Source organism: Aricia agestis, chromosome 4 (genome assembly GCF_905147365.1).
Source record: "Aricia agestis chromosome 4, ilAriAges1.1, whole genome shotgun sequence".
Lineage (NCBI taxonomy): Eukaryota > Metazoa > Arthropoda > Insecta > Lepidoptera > Lycaenidae > Aricia > Aricia agestis.
In genome coordinates this window covers 11,345,550-11,362,369 of record NC_056409.1, presented here as the reverse complement: position 1 = coordinate 11,362,369, position 16,820 = coordinate 11,345,550, and the positions used below count along the sequence as shown (strand labels likewise).

The 16,820-nt window shown below is 37.0% G+C and overlaps 1 protein-coding gene across 1 annotated transcript in view; it reads left to right on the top strand.

Moving 5' to 3' along the window:
• Window positions 1–16,556, top strand: part of LOC121726413 (nephrin-like) — a 103,062-nt gene extending 86,506 nt beyond the window's left edge. The window contains exons 9-17 of the mRNA XM_042113762.1: window positions 6,917–7,053; window positions 8,920–9,079; window positions 9,498–9,655; window positions 10,584–10,746; window positions 11,756–11,910; window positions 13,532–13,727; window positions 14,270–14,444; window positions 15,719–15,897; window positions 16,434–16,556. Of these exons, the coding sequence (XP_041969696.1) occupies window positions 6,917–7,053; window positions 8,920–9,079; window positions 9,498–9,655; window positions 10,584–10,746; window positions 11,756–11,910; window positions 13,532–13,727; window positions 14,270–14,444; window positions 15,719–15,897; window positions 16,434–16,519 (1,409 nt within the window). The 3' untranslated portion in view covers window positions 16,520–16,556. The remainder of the gene's footprint in view (window positions 1–6,916; window positions 7,054–8,919; window positions 9,080–9,497; window positions 9,656–10,583; window positions 10,747–11,755; window positions 11,911–13,531; window positions 13,728–14,269; window positions 14,445–15,718; window positions 15,898–16,433) is intronic.
• The last annotated feature ends 264 nt before the right edge of the window (window positions 16,557–16,820 follow it).

The window sequence follows — 16,820 nt, the reverse complement described above, 5'->3', positions numbered from 1 at the left end:
TACAATTATTATCATTTAAAGTGAAATATAGGTGAATTGACTGTAAATTGTTTAGTGGGCTGCCTGTAGCCAGTTCTCGCATCCCCTCGCGCAGAGTTACACATATGAATCACGCTTCTTTGTAATCCCGCCAGTCCCGCGGGATCCCGCTAAATTTTCGAACGGGATTAGTCCCGCAAAACACATGCGGGATCCCGGTATTTCGGGATCCCGGTATTTCGGGATCCCGGTATCCCGGTATTGCATTCCCTAATTTTGAAAACACATTTTTAATTTAATTTTCTATTGAAATTAGGTCTGAAGAGTTCGTAAGCACAGTAGGACAGCGTTGTCGTCACATTACGGCCATGAATTAGCGGCGAATGAGCGTTTTGTGAACTTATAAACTAAATTAATACCAGACTCAATGGGCCCCAAAAATCAGATACTGTATAATAATTAATTATTATGACGAGTATTTGAAAACTGTCCCTCTTCGCATATTTAATTTACTTAATAGGTATAGTTGGGGAGGGGAAGAAGGGATTTCAGGGCAAGCTCGAGCATATCAGATTAAGCTTGTGTAATGTATAGGCTTCCGACATGTGTCTAGTTATTATGGTATAGAAATCAGATTTCTCACGTGGTAAGTTAAAAAAAAATCTTGAATATTGAAATGTCATCGGATCTGTCAAATTAATATAGGGGATGCACCGCTAAAAAAAACGCTCTCATTAATTTTTTATCAGCTTTATCTAATGTAAAAAACCTACTAGGTCTCCATGACACTCGAGTGACTACAAAAATAGCACTCTCCCCTCCCCTATTAATATTAGTAGGGGAGGGGAGGGTGCTATTTGTCACTTTTTTGAAAATTGCTTATTTAGGTATATTATAAACATATTTTAGACAACAAGAAAGAATATAGGTTTTTACATTAGGTAAAACTGTAATAACTAATAATGGTATTATTGTCATATTATGACAATAATACCATTATTAGTTATTACAGAATACAGATTAAAATAAAAACTTATTTACATTTTTTTAAATATCACAGAAACATAATATTATTAATGTACCAAATCAAATTATATCATTGAACACAGTCGTAAAGTTTTCTTATTGTATTAAGGGACTCTTTTCAAATAATAAATTTTCCAAACCCCTCCAAAAGAGGCCTCCCTTGTGATTTTCTTTATTTAAGTTTATTATATACGCCCGTACTAAGCATCCAGTGTATGTGTCGTGAGTTAAATCCTCCGGGCATTATGCGATTTGCTTGGCAAACTTCCGTGTAATTTCCTCTCGGCTTTTTAAAGATTTCGCCGGCGTTTTTTCTATTGTAATTAATTTTCCGCTGTAACAAATTCAGGTTTTCTTGGTATCACGTGAGCCAACAACGTTAAAAAAAACAGATTTTTTGCAACTTTTGATGGTTTTCTTTGGAATTACTCATATATTTCCAAAGCTTTTATTTCAATTAGTGAGTATTTTAAAATACGTTTATTGCTATTCAAATTGACAATGACAATTAACGAGTAACAATAAAAATGTTTTATTTTACATAATATAATGTGAAGATTTTAATTACTCTAGAATAACTTATATCTACACCTTAATATTGACAATGTTGGCTTTTAAATTCGTTTTTATAGACATTAAACTGAAACCCTAAAGCCTTAATGAACTTGCCCTTGTTTAACTGGACAACCATATTGGTCCGGCTTATCTTATCGTATAGGATAAAACCTGCAGGCTAGGTGGCCGTATAAAGCTAAATTAAAAGTAATAAACCGTCATTAAGGAGCCAATAACGTATCATAGTTGCTCTATCACACGCGAGTTACATTGTTGAGTCGGGAATAAAACGCTGTACACTAATTGACATAATACTTATTGCTCGTTACGATTCATCTGTCGAAAACTGAGTAAGTATTGTTTTCATTATACAGGTGTAACAAAACAAAGTGATAATACTTTAGGCTGTATAATGTGTATGTGTGTGTAGTGTAAACGGATTGAAATCCATACAGTGGCTCAACCATGAGTTTAAAGCTATAGTTTTTTATCGATACTCGATACCGACTACGTAAATTTTTAGTATGGCAAATTTTACAGCGCCTCTAGCGGTCACTTGCGGAACTAAAATCGCCATACTAAAAATTTACGTAGTCGGTATCGAATATATCAAATATCGAAAGGGCATGTTGAAATTTGGTCCTGCGCCCTATCTTTCGCCAGTCGTGTTACGGCCATTCCCAATATTTGATCTATCTCTGGTTTTGCCCTACTAGAGATAGGAATAGCTCATAATTGACATAATGTCTAATGTGAGCTATTCCTACCTCTAGTAAGGCAAAACCAGAGATAGATCAAATATTGGGAACGGCCGTTAGTCATCCGTCCGGCTGGGTTATCCGAGTAAAGGATGAAAGTGTGCTTTTGTGTACTGCGAACAAATTACATTATAATTTTGGCTAAACGATTTAGAAAATGTAGAGAAGCATATTCATCTATGATTATCACGCCTCCGTGGTCTAGTGGTATAGAGCGCGGCTCTTGACTCGGAGGTCGTGGGTTCGATTCCCGCGTTGGAAACATGTAGTTTCCTAGTTTGGTTAGGACAATGTAGGCTGATCACCTGATTGTCTGACAAGTAGATGATCCATGCGTCGGATGGGCATGTAAAAATCGGTCCTGCGCCTGATCTCTCGCCAGTCGCCGCTCGCCATCTTCCGTCCCACTGGGTTATGAGAGTAAAGGAATAGAGGGTGCTCTTATGTGCTGCGCACACACTTGGGCACTATAAAATTTCTCCTGAGTAGCTGGCCTGATTTCAATGAAACCGGTCACCGTCATCGAAACCGGGTTGGGGGGCTATTATTATTTTCATTATAATTATGATTAACCATGCTGGACGTCGATTGCCCAAACTTTGACTGCTACGCAATTATGGTAGTAATCGTGTTAATGGCCAACGGAGGCATTTGATGAAAACTAGGTATTACACATCAGCTATTATGTAGGTTTTGCTATATCATAGGTCTTGCGTAGATTTTCGACAAATACTACTTACTGCTACTACATAAAGCAGGTCAAATGGAACAAAAGCGATGTAGTACAATAAGTACAATACATGAACATTAGGTTGCACCGTTAATCTTGTTTGACAAATATTTTAGGCAAATGGGTTGTACCGTTGAAAACGCACGAAAAACTCAACTGTAAACTTAATGCACGTACTGAACAATAAACAGAAACTTTGTGAACAAACAACGTAATAATCGCACCACTGCAAACTTCAAACTAGGGCTGCTGCGTGATGGAAAATATATAATTATATAATTTACCTAATGATTTAAGAAATAAAAATATATAATAACATTAAATTATTATTGACTATTTCGTATTGTAAGAAACTAAATATAATTGATTTATTATAATAGATAAACTATATTGATAATATATCTTATATCTTTAAACGAGCAATTCTTGTATATTTTTTCGGCGGGTATAGGTATAGAGCGGGTTTCGGGGGCGATAAATCGATCTAGCTAGGAATCATTTTTAGAAAATTTCATTTTATATGTGTTTTGACCGAGCAAAGCTCAAATAGCTAGTATAATATATAATCTTAAGCTTCATCGTCAACTTGATGTCTTTAGGCATTAAATTCAAGAAATAGAGACTATCCGAACAAGAAATTTCCTTGATTGTATCATCGATTCTTTTTCTAATCTTATCAAATAAATTCACAAATTATAAACTCGAAGAGTAAGCAATAATTCTGGATATTAACATTTTTATAATATTTCAGTGACCCTACAGGACTGATACAAAATTTGTCAACTCGTGCTCTGAATGAACAATTCGCTGTCTGCTCCGATGGGAACTAGTTTTGAGTTTGCCGAATATTCTGGCGATATTATCTTTTTATCATTCCATTTGCAAACCCACTTCGTGACTAGACGCTACCAAGTTATAGGAGAATTTACTTATCGAATATACTTTAACCATCATTTATAGGATATTTGCCAGAGATAACCAGATAAAAGTAAACTGCTCGTCTTTGCTGTTTGCTCTTAAACACACTCATTCATGCTAAACAGTCACTTGTAGAAAGCAAAACTATTTTTATTTAATTATACACTAGCTATTTGACCGAGCTTTGCTCGGTATTCGATAAAACACGTATAGCATGACATTTTCTAAAGATGGTTCCTAGCTAGATCGATTTATCGCCCCCGAAACCCCCTATATACTAAATTTCATGAAAATCTAGCTATGAATCATTTTCAGAAAATGTTATATTTTTATTCGTGTTTTATCGTATACCGAGCAAAGCTCGGTCAAATAGCTAGTATACATATAATCCTACTAATATTATAAAGGCGAAAGTTTGTTTGGAGGTATGGATGTATGGATGTGTGGATGTGTGGATGTATGGATGTTTGTTACTCTTTCACGTAAAAACTACTGTACGGATTTTAAGGAAACTTTACAATAATATAGCTTATACATCAGAATAACACATAGGCTACAATTTTAACCGACTTTCAAAATGGGGGAGGTGTTATGTTCGTTTTCTTATATTCAACGATTACTCCGCCGTTTGTTAACCGATTTTCAAAATTTTTATTTTGGTATATAGGGTATCATCCCAATTTGGTATTATATTCACAAAAGTGGTGATCTGATGAAGGCTCCATAAGTAATCGAGGGAACTCGTCAAAACTTATAGGGAAACATGTGGTGACTTCGGTTTCGTGAGAAGTATTCTAAGCATATGCTACCAACAAGTAAGATTTTGCACCGAGATATACCTGGTATACTGTGGTTCGGAAGGTGCTGAGAGAACTCCTGATTCTTTATAGATGCAAGTTGGGAGTTTCGGCGTTGTTTTGAGAACAGAAAGCATATGCTACTATGCAAATTACATTCATCATCATCATCATCATCATCATCATCACTATATATTATACCATTTCCTAGTCTTTTAGATCGAGACTCGAGTTTGTCAAGCGATAATTAAAAAAAATCTATACCTACCTAATATTATAAACCTGAAGAGTATGTTTGCTTGAACGCGTCAATCTCAGGAACTACAGGTCCGATTTAAAAACTTATCTCAGTGTTAGATAGATCATTTATCGATTAAGACTATAGGCTATATTATATTATCACGCTAAGACTAATACGACCGAAGAAACTCAGGAAAATGTGGGTAAAACGGGGGAAATATTTTTTATGGGAAAATGTACGGTTTCTGTAAAATTCCTAATTTACGCGGGCGAAGCCGCGCGAGACATCTAGTATATAATATATACAAAAATTACTCGTTTAAAGATATAAGATTATGGATGTAGGTAAATATCATAACGTCCACAGCTATTCCATTTAAAGTCTTCACATTTAATATTAAACTATCAGGAGACATCTGCGAAATAAATTTAAAATAAACCACGCTATTAGATCTAAACGGAAAACTTATTACACGCCGCCGTAGCCACACAAGGACGTGTAGTTATAACTTTATTCTCACGCAATTTCACATGACACACATAATGCTACCGTACGTTAAAACAGTTATATTATGCTGTAAAATCAAAATTCATAACCACGCGATGGTACTGTAAAAGTTCTTATGTACATTATATACTGTTAATAATTGTATTAAGTATTTCCGTTTCCAGCAAATTTTCAAAATGTAGCAGCTGTTTAAAATAAATAAACTTTCGTTGTATTTTATGGCACCAATTCGTATATTATAATATTACACTCGGCCCTGGCTAGCCAGTCCCTTTACTTTAACTTGGCTTGACACTCTACCGCGTGTCTAGATGGTAAGGGGTATATCAGTACCGGTTTTAGCACTACCAGCGCCCTGGGTCAGATTTCTTCGGCGCCCACGGTACTCCTGGTAGTTCTAAAAAAAAGGCGGCGCCTTTTTTGGTTTGCGTTTTATCCGGTGCCCTAAGGAGGTCACCCCCCCCCCCCCCCCCCCCTACTGGGTATATTATTGGTTTAGGAGCATCGTACTTAAATTCATATCATCAGAACTCGAATTATTAACTCCGAGCAACATCTTTTAGGAGTAACTAATTAATTAAGAAGATTAGCAAGAAGTATCATCTTGCCTTTCTAACCAACTTCTGACTTAAAACTTTTGAGGTACTTGTGAGTTGTTTGTTGAGTGTTACGGTTTGTACATACAAATTACAAATATACGTACATGACTTGACAAAGGTATCTTTATTTTTAGAACTCCTCTCTTCATCGCGATTAAAAGTTTTGCATTCTAGTAGGTATACCTAATTATTATTATAAAAATACGCGTGGCACTCTCTATTGCATAGCATTTTTTATCAACTTATGCAATTATAATTCGTTTACGTCTAAACTCTAGACATACGCACATAAACACTGTGCTTAAGTCTGGCAACGCCGCACCGCCGCGCTGTAACGTTCAGAGTCCGGAGAAGGGGGTGTTAGGTTTATTTCTGTTACGGAATTTTTGATTCACTTGCCACGCTCAAATCCCGCGATAAAAGCTATGCAATAGCTTAAAAGAACACCTATTTTGTGTAAAATACCTTAAGGCATCCATTATACGCTCATGCAAGCGGCAGTCAATTCCGTCAATCATGAATTATGTTTGACTGCTGGACTGACGAATGTATCCAGATTTTCGTCAATCAGCTTCATGCAACCGTCAGTCACGCTCTTACACGGTAGGTTACCCATCAGTCACAGTCATGACTGACAGCAAAACCTACCGTCTAAGGGATGCCCGCTTCTCTGCTTATTATTCTCTGCAGTTCTGTTTTATGGCTCTATTTGTGTAAAGCAACCTAAAGGTTCTTTCTTTCTTTCTTATCAGCTCTGATTTATTAATTTCGCTCAAACTTTCAGTTGTGTCTTTCTTTTGTTACAGATGCACCGTTTACTCAGATATCTCTGATAGAACCCAAAGACCCGCACTTGCTGCGAGAGGACGAAGACGCCGAGCTCCTGTGCTCCGCTGATGCTGCACCACCATCATTCAATTTCACCTTTTACAAAGGAATAGAGGTAGGAATCATTACGAAGCAAGGTTAAAGTAGAGCTTGTTAACCGTCTGTAAAAAAGTAAATATTTAGTCGCTTATAACGCTGCATTCAAAATAGTATCTATAATATTATTAACAATTAATATCAAAGCTAATCAAAAGCAATACAGCATGAACACAAGAATAAAATATGGTCATCGATCATCCAACAGCTTGCATTTCCAACCATTGCAAGCCATGCTCTCGAAACATACAAAATAAATCCAATTATAGTTGGAAAGAAATAGTAAGTCATCTCCTCGCCAAGCAAACTTTATTAAGTTTTGTTTTGCTAAACTCTTTTTAATTCAAAGTTTTATACAGTAAGTTTGCGTCAGAAAATACAACATGCAAAACTTTTGATTTAATCAAAATTTTATAATGATTATATCATTTGTCATGGCGTTTACTTCGTACACGTGATGTAATTTTTTAGCATGCTAGTAACTAGCAAAGTAACTTGTGTTATAACTGGTAAGTTTAGTATCGTTAGAAGAATAGGAAATAGATCTAAGGAGGTTGAGTATTGAAATACAAAGGTTAAATAAGAAAACTAGATAAACTAGAGAGATAGTAAATTAAATGAATAATTTCTGCCAGTGTAATTGGCACTTGGCGGCCCGCAGCCTTCTTACTATATTTGACTTAATATATTAGACTTAATTTTTTACTTATTACATTACTTAAATATTAATATTAGTGTTTATATTTTATAAAATAGTTTTATTTTGTATTTTTATAATGAATAATTATCAGTCGTAAACGCACAATTTCTCTGCAAGCTACTGGCGCGTGTAGGGGAAGCATTAAGATTCTCTTTCAGTAACCGTTCTAGTTGAAAAGCTCACGCAAATTGAAAGTTAGCCGTAATACTCGTGTGGCGTGACACGTGACAAGTAATGAGTCTTTAATTTTCGTCGTATGAAAATACCTTTATTGTTGTAATAACTTTATAATAGCTATTGATTTTATTTTGAAACGTTTTTGGCGGAATAGGGAGCACGTGCCTTTTCACGTGCCTTGTTGTATATATCTATCATATTCTATATTTTATCCTTTGATAATAAATAGAACAGACGCTGGCTGAAGTTGAGTTTGCGATGTGAAGACTGCTTTCTCTGAATTAGGTTGATGTCGCTGTGGCAGCTCCTGCAACATGGCGCCATAGCGTATTGATCAATTTCTTACAAAAAATATTGGTGTAAATAATGGACCAATACGACTCCTGGAAATAATCAGAATCATAATCTGCATGAGTTCAAACCCATTCACAGAATGCGGTCCTCATATTCTGCATAGTCCACTCCACCGAGCACCCGCTCTAAATAGGACAGAAAAGATTTTTCGTAATAAATCTATTCGACACCTGGTTTTACCTGTCGCACGGGCCTGTAGTTTCGTTGTTAATTAGGCTCCATGGATTCGATTACAGAGCGCCAATTAACTTGTTTCGGCTTTGATGATATTACTGAAGCTGTAGTCACAGGATTAAGCTAATTTTAGGGATTTGTCACATCTAGTATTAGGTTACCTCTTCCCTTATCCTTCATTACTTGAAAATGATAACATTTTTGAAGGTATGTATTACATCGAACAGTGCAAGTATTTTAATTTGATGATAATTATCCATACTAATATAAATTATCAATGTATCTGCTATATCAATAGACCACTGTATCGATTTTAATTTTTGTATTCTGTATAAAATAAGTCTCGGGATTGTTTTTTAATCGTCAAAAAGCGTGGTCCCAGGTGATAAATGAATTTCTGTGCGAAAAAAATAGCGGTAAACATCTAGTAATGTAAAATTTTATAATATCTCCATTGGCTCATTAGCTTATTTTTCATAGGACCATTTAGTCCGGGACGACCCTATAGGAGGTATATCGGTGGAAGGCAACAAGCTAGTCCTGAAGAGTTTGAGGCGGTACCACTCGGCGAGGTACCGGTGCCGGGCCTGGAACTCGGAGGGCAGCGGCCTGAGCGAGCCCTTGTCCCTTAATATCTTATGTAAGTACCTGAGAATATAAAAAAATATCAACAACAAATAGTGGCATAGCAGCTAGGCTGGATAATGGTGGCACAGGCGTGAGTGAAAGACCCTGGGGGAGTCCTTTTCCTATAAGTGGGATAGCAAGGCGAACAAAAAACTACTATAAGTCAAATTGCTGACTAGCTAGTTAGTACCTAGACTGGCTTACTAGCTAGTTTTCTTAATAGTTTTTAAAATTAAAGATTTTTTTATTTTACTATGAGCTTCTTATCTTTATCGATACTACATAGATTAAGATGAAGTTTCAAGTAAGTAATAATACTAAATCGTTATTATAGTTGAGTTATTTGCGTATTAATGTATATCAATATTTCCTAGAAAATTTCATCAAGCCCTTTTTCTTCGTTTCGTCCTATATCTCTTCATTCCATCCAGCCCGGCCTGAGTGCTCAGCCGGTACGGTGGTGCAGCAGCTCGCTGGCGCGCCGGGCGGGGAGGTGCGCGCGCGCTGCTCGGTCACAGCCCCCTCTACACGAGACGCCGGTCCGCTGCGCTTCTACTGGACTTACAATGGGACCAAAGATGTGTTGCCTGTGAGTGTTTCTAAATTAATGATCTTCTCTATCCGCTCTTCACTATATCTGTTACTAATTTCAATAAAATCGTCCCAGCCGGTCATGCGCGGCACTGTGACTAAGAGAAATATATTTTTTTGTGCAAAAATGGAATACATTCAGAAATTTAAAGATAAGTGCTACTTCAATGTAAAGCGATTTAAGTGTCGGAAGATATAGAAGGATGGTAGTTCAGTTTTTTACTGTACCAACCTGACAAAAACTTGCAACTTGCAAAACTTTTTAAATTGACAAACAGTAAAATACAATTTAAATAAGTATTTCTAAATTTTCGAACGTGAAAAATTGCTCTACGAAAACTCAATTAGTATTAAACAGAAAATTTCATGTATATAAAACGTAGGAAATAACGAAATATATTGCTTTCAGCGATCTGTTTTAATCAACTACTTTCTCAAGATGCTTGAAATTAAATATTTATTTTGTAAAAGAAATCTAGGATCTATTTACTGGAAAAGTTATTATAACTTTATCTTTATCAGAGTTCGCAATTTAGAATCTGTGAAAACAATATTGTTTAAGGTTGGTTTTGAAGAGATAAAAGTTTTTGAACGATCCTTTTCATAAATAATACTGATGAGACAAGATAGGGCGGTCTGACTCATTTTAGCCTGGTATTTTTCTTTTCATTTTCAAAACAAATTCCATTTAATAATAAATATCTCACGGTAAAATTCTTACTTAACAAAAATAAATGCGAAAGTTTGTCTGCCTGTCTAATACCTATTCACGCTTAAACGGTCATTCCGATTTGGATGAAATTTGGTATGGAGACACTTTGAGGGATGGGAAAGGACACAGAAGAGTTTATTACTACGGGAAATTAAATGGTTTTTGAGCAATAAACGAATTTAGTAGGCTCTAAAACTTTCTCATTTTGTTTCAGATACCAGCGTCCAATGTGACTGTCATGGGGTCTACGAGTACCGTGATTCATGGTCTGCCGTTCCCTGACGGTGATGATGATGACCTGGGCTGGCTCGCGTGCTGGGCCAGCAACGACATAGGGAACCAGCGAGAGCCATGTTTGTTCAGGATTATGCCCGCGGGTATGGTTTTTAATAAGCACCCGCGATAAACAAAGTTCATTAAATCGTTTGTTTAAAAAGAGAAGATAAAATTACAAGTTTATTATTTTTATAGAACTTATCTCTCATAGCTGAAAAATGTTAAATGTTTAAACGGCGAAGCAAAGGTTTTTAGAGCAAACATACTTTATACTTAATGCGCGTTTCTTGGTCAAAGTCAGGCGATGCAGGAGCTTATTAGCTGACTAGAGAAGTCGTCCGAGTTAAATATCAGAGTAGGTATTTAGAAAACTTTCATTCGATAATAATTTTGACAGGTTTTGATTTCTAATTCCGCGAAAATTATCGAATGTTTAAGAGGGTACGCTAGCACTGTTTTTCCATACAAACGTATTCCCCAATTTACTCCCTGGACAATGTGTCTAGACAAATTATTTTTTACACAATATTGGGATCTATTAAAGCTATGCCTCTGCTTTCGATTTTTTCTAAATTTACTAATAAATAAATATTACCCTTCAAAAAATGAATGCCCTGTACCCCGCCAATCCACCGATCATAAAAAAAATTTGAAAGATCTTTAAAATAAAATAAAAACGTAGAGGCATAAACTAACTCTTCCTGAAGATATTTAAAAATAATTTATAAAAGCTCTATCTTGAAGGAGGAATCAGAGGACTACGTTACCTCGATTAACTGTATCTGTCTCTATCACAATACACGTGCCGGCGCAGGGTGAAGGGTAATGGTAATAGTTACATCATTTAAATTCTACTGCACCCACGTTCCCTCTTAAGGTTATCTCGAAATCAGCGGGCAGCGGGGTGGGAGCGGTGGTTGCGCGGGAGCGGTGCGTTTCAATGTAAATATTTATATTAATCGGTTCTCTAAAACAGCAGCGAGGTGAGCGGCGCGCGGCATTCTAGACGGCTTCCGGCGCCACCGCCACCGCTCCCGCCCCGCTAAACGCCGATCTAGAGACTGAAGCCTAACAGTCCCCTGCTTTACTAACGCACACCCCTGTCAACAGCGCTACCTGAACCGCCCAGCAACTGTATAGTCGAGGACCAATATCTACACTGCGAGCCGGGCCACGATGGAGGTTTACCCCAACGATTCATCCTCGAGGCGTTGGAGGTACGCCACCTCGACTCCGTGCGAGATGAGTCCACCATGAACGACCAGGTGAGGTGGTGGTGCGGTCGGCTATGGCTAAACTAACAGATTGAGTTTCTAGAAAGAATAATGTAAAGATAGATTATTATTATTACCCTCAAATGTGGCAATAATACAAGGTGTAACAAAACAAAGTGATATTGCTTTAGGGTGTGTCATATAGTTCACTGTAAAGTAGTAACGCTGAAAAAGTATTTTTTTAATGGGACACTTGCATGGGCAAATGTATGGACATAACATAAAAAAATTATCTTTCATCGTGAAAATTCATGACAACACTTAGGACACTCGCCTATAGAAATCACTAAAAAAAATTGCTCTTTCAGCTCTCCTTTCATGGTGAACTCTTAATTATTATAAGGGACCCAAGTTTCTTTTTTTTAATAAAATAAGGGGGCAAACGAGCATACGGGTCACCTGATGGAAAACAACTTCCGTCGCCGGCCTTTTAAGAGGGAATAGGGTAATAGGGGAGGGTAGGGAAAGGAATAGGGTAGGGGATTGGGCCTCCGGTAAACTCACTCACTCGGCGAAACACAGCGCAAGCGCTGTTTCACGCCGGTTTTCTATTACTTACTTTTGTTAAACCTTGTATAATTATTATGTATGTATGGCTTATGCTGGCCCATCCTAGATTGTAATAATATGATAATAGTTGCAATGATGAGGAATATGTGAGGTAACCATGGTAATCCATCATGGCACCACCTTGAAAGGGGGCTGTAAGATAATAAAGTATATGTATTATTCTTTGATATAAAAATTGTAAATAAAATATATAGTTGATTTAAAAAAGTAAACGTACCTACTTAAAATATTAGTAGAGTCAATTACTGATTTGCGGTACTGGTTTACTCATTTACCTAGTACATATCCAATTCCACATTTTAATTAGCTGTATATACAATCAAAGGGTAAATTCTCAAAAATAAATTAACATTTCGCGGAAAATAATAACGTAAATTCCGAATACACTCATATTGTTGAAGATCGCTTTTAACTTGTTTCCAAGAGTGTTTTATATTGCTCATAAATATTATTTAATTAAAATCATCAAAGTAGCATTTGTTCATGCAAGTGAAAATGTTTTACTGTTATTTACTGAGTTTTAATTATTTCATCATTTTCGGCATTTAATCCAACAATGTTTCGTTATTTAAAGAATCTTTTAATTGAATTGGCCGATACAAAAGTTTGTGCTTTATTATTCGCGATGACTATTTATTATTTCGATGAAATATGTATCGATTTATTGCATATATTGGGAGTTCTCTTTAATACCCATTTGATAAAATTGTTCATGGGATTTTTATCATTTTTCAATTGTGTATTACGCCTATCGTGGCCTATCCAGATATCAACTCTGAGGCCGGTATAAATAGTCAGTACTCAAGATGCATCTCGGTCTCAAGACACGATTCAGGCTCTGTGATTGATTAGCTGTCAAAATTGGGACCAATCACAGAGCCAAACTGCGTCTTGAGACCGGGTCGCATTAAGTACAGCTGACTATTTATACCGGCCTAAGTCACCAACATTCAATTTCCTCTATCACAATAATTCTTCTTCTATTATATTGAATATCTGACATCAGCTATTCGTAAATATTCTAAACCATTATAATATCTAGGGCATATCCGGGCGAGGCCTGTCGGAGGCGGTGTACAGAGCGAGTAACGACGCAGTTCCTCAGTTCGCTCTAGACGCGTTATCTCCGGGCCGATACACGTTCCTGGTTTACTCGGAGACGCCGCGCGGAAGGTCGCAGCATCCCGCCGCCTTGCATAGCGTTCCGATACGAACTGTGGACGATATGGATAGACCAGGTAAGCTGAAAGCTTATTCGGACTTTTTTTAATATAAAATAAGGGGGCAAAAGAGCAAATGGGTCACCTGATGGAAAGCAACTACCGTCGCCCATGGAGAATCGCATTAAACTCGCGATATTAGACTACCCTTTAATAGTATAGCACAACAATATCGCGCTTACGCACATTTTATCGTCGGTAGTCTAAAAGCAGCTTTATAATACGAAATTACATTTCAGGATGTATATTCAAATCTATATCACCGATTCTAAATGTTTTCGATTGGTAAAGAAAGAAGAAAATTTTTGGCTCTAAAATACAACAAAAATTTTAATCTTGAAGTAAATGAAAGTTGTTTCATTGCCTTTTGGAATATTTTCACTTTTATTCGCGTGAGAGGAAACTTTCTGAAACTTTCCAAACTGTTATTGAAAAAAAATGCAGAGTTAAAAATTAATAATTTCTAGCGCAGCAGTTTTATCTCAGAGATTGAGAGGAAAATTTAAAGGAAATTACACTTAAGCTAATTTAGCAAAGTTCTAAAAAGAATTTCTTTGCAGGATCCCTTCAGACGATGACGCCGACTCCGCCGCTGCCCGCTGCTAATGACAGCACAACTTTGCTAATAGGAGCAGCTTTGTCGCTAGTCTTTTTAACAGTTCTAGCTACATTTTGTATAGCACTCGTTATTATGTGTCGGAAAAGAGGACATTCACATACAGATCCGGATCAAACGTAAGCTTTTATGTATTATTAAAAAAAAATTAATTTTTTTAACTAAAATTTATTATGAAATTGACGCCTCCGTGGTCTAGTGGTACAGAGCGCGGCTCTTGACTTGACTTGACGGAGGTTGTGGGTTCAATTCCCGCGTTGGAAACATGTTATTTCCAAGTTTGGTTAGGACAACGCAGGCTGATCACCTGATTGTCTGACAAGTAAGATGATCCATGCGTCGGATGGGCATGTAAAAAGTCGGTCCTGCGCCTGATCTCCCGCCGGTCGTGTCGGTCTTCCGTCCCACTGGGTTATGATAGTAAAGGAATAGAGAGTGCTCTTGTGTACTGCGCACACACTTGGGCACTATAAAATTACTCCTGCGTAGCTGGCCTGGTTTCAATAATCCGCGAATAAAATTGTAATAACTATTTTGGATAATTCGTTAATCCTAATTTAACATTACGTGTTTTTATCAATCCAATTCTAGTCGCACCAATAAATTCATTTTATTGGACGTTCACCTTGATCCGACGATCTCTTTGATCAGAAATACAGACCTTCACAAATATTTCCAATTTAGGCACCCGTATTAAAATTACTTGATCTAGAAAATTGTATTCCAAAGTCGGTCCTGCGGAGATTAGATTTAATTTCGATTATTTTGTTTACTCGGTAAATATCGGATTTACTTTAAGGAATTTGACTATCGTACAGTTCCACATAAAATTACCTCTATTATATTATATCTCGTATTACGATTTAGGCAGCCTTTGTATGTATGTCTGTTCTGTTGTATCTTAGCTATGAATCCGTGAATTTTATATCAATAGATTTGTTATAATGATAGCATGTTTGTTTGTTTTGTCGTATTAAAGTTTCGGATTCGATTTAAGCAAAATATGAGATATCCGATTCTAGTGAATGTGTTGTCAATATACAGGTTGTAACAAAAATAAGTGAGAATACTTTAGGGTGTTTAATTCCTTGTAGAAAAAATCACTTTTGTATGGGCAAGGGCCCGAGCGTCACGACTTTCCCCATACAAAAGTGAAAAAAAATTTTGGTCTTTCAGCGCTGCTACTTTCACAGTGAACTCTTTATAAGGAATACGTACACACCCTAAAATATTATCACTTATTTCTGTTACACCTGTATATTTTGTGATGATAGCATGTATGTTTGTTCTGTCGTATTAAAGCGTAGCAAAATATGAGGTATCAAATATCAATATATTGATACATTGTGGACGATTATTATTATTTACGTTATGTTATACTGATTTTTCTCAGGGCAATAATGCGTCGTAACGTTGGCGTGTCGATGTACAGCGGGTCGACATTGTCTCAGAGCATCATGCCGACCGTCGTGGTGAGGGGTCACCGAGGCTCGCGCGTGCTGGCGGCGCGTTGGTCCGGCGTGCTGGAGGACTCGCCGCTCGCCGTACTGGCGTTGGACACTAGGGCTCATGGTAAGACTTTCCTTAATACCGGGTGATACTTCTGAGAAAACATCGCGAGGAAAATTGCACAATTTTCAGACGTATTGACCTGCTCAATGCTCATTCCTCTGGTCTGGACTAGGCCGTTACGAGAATACCGTATGTGCTTGGGCAACCATACGGACATTTAAATTTCTTGTATGTAGGTACTACAGTATTTGAAGAGTGGTTACTTTGATTTAAAAATACTGTATAAATCATCCACAATGGATGTGGAATATCTGATTATTTTTGTGTGATTTTCCTAATTTCACATTTTTGTATCCTACAGACTATGGTTGCTAAAAGTGCAATGATACATTTTCAAATAAAACGATCCAACTGCAAAAAGCATACGGCGCTTTTGTTATGTAACTGTGTACGCAGTTACATTGAATTTGCTAAAGGGAATGTGAAATCAAAACCAACCAGTGTTTTCTTCTGTTGTTCGAGTATCCAGTATTCTCTGGAACTGATTCTTCGGTTTTATTATTATTTGTGTTGTATAGTGAATGTTGTTTTCGCAGCTGAGACGGACTGTGGACACAGCGATTTCGAGCAGCAGGAAACTGAACTCAGTGGGAACCATGACGAGCTATTGCTGGATACGTAAAAGAATTTTTACTCTTTGCAATTTATAAGCCTTTAGCGAAACGATAAGAAAAACTTATGTACTACCAGAGAAGTTGATTTATAGGTAGTTGACAGACAAAATCATGTCGAATTAGCGTAATCATGCCGAACTTCGGCCCCGTATTTTCGACTTAGTGTGTTTCGACACTAAGGGTTGATTCAGACCGCAACGCGGCGCGTAGATGCATTTCTAAATTAATATGGATTTGACAGATTCGCACGACGTCTGACGCAATTGAAATCTGTCAAATTCATACTTATTTATGCCGCGCCGCGCTTCG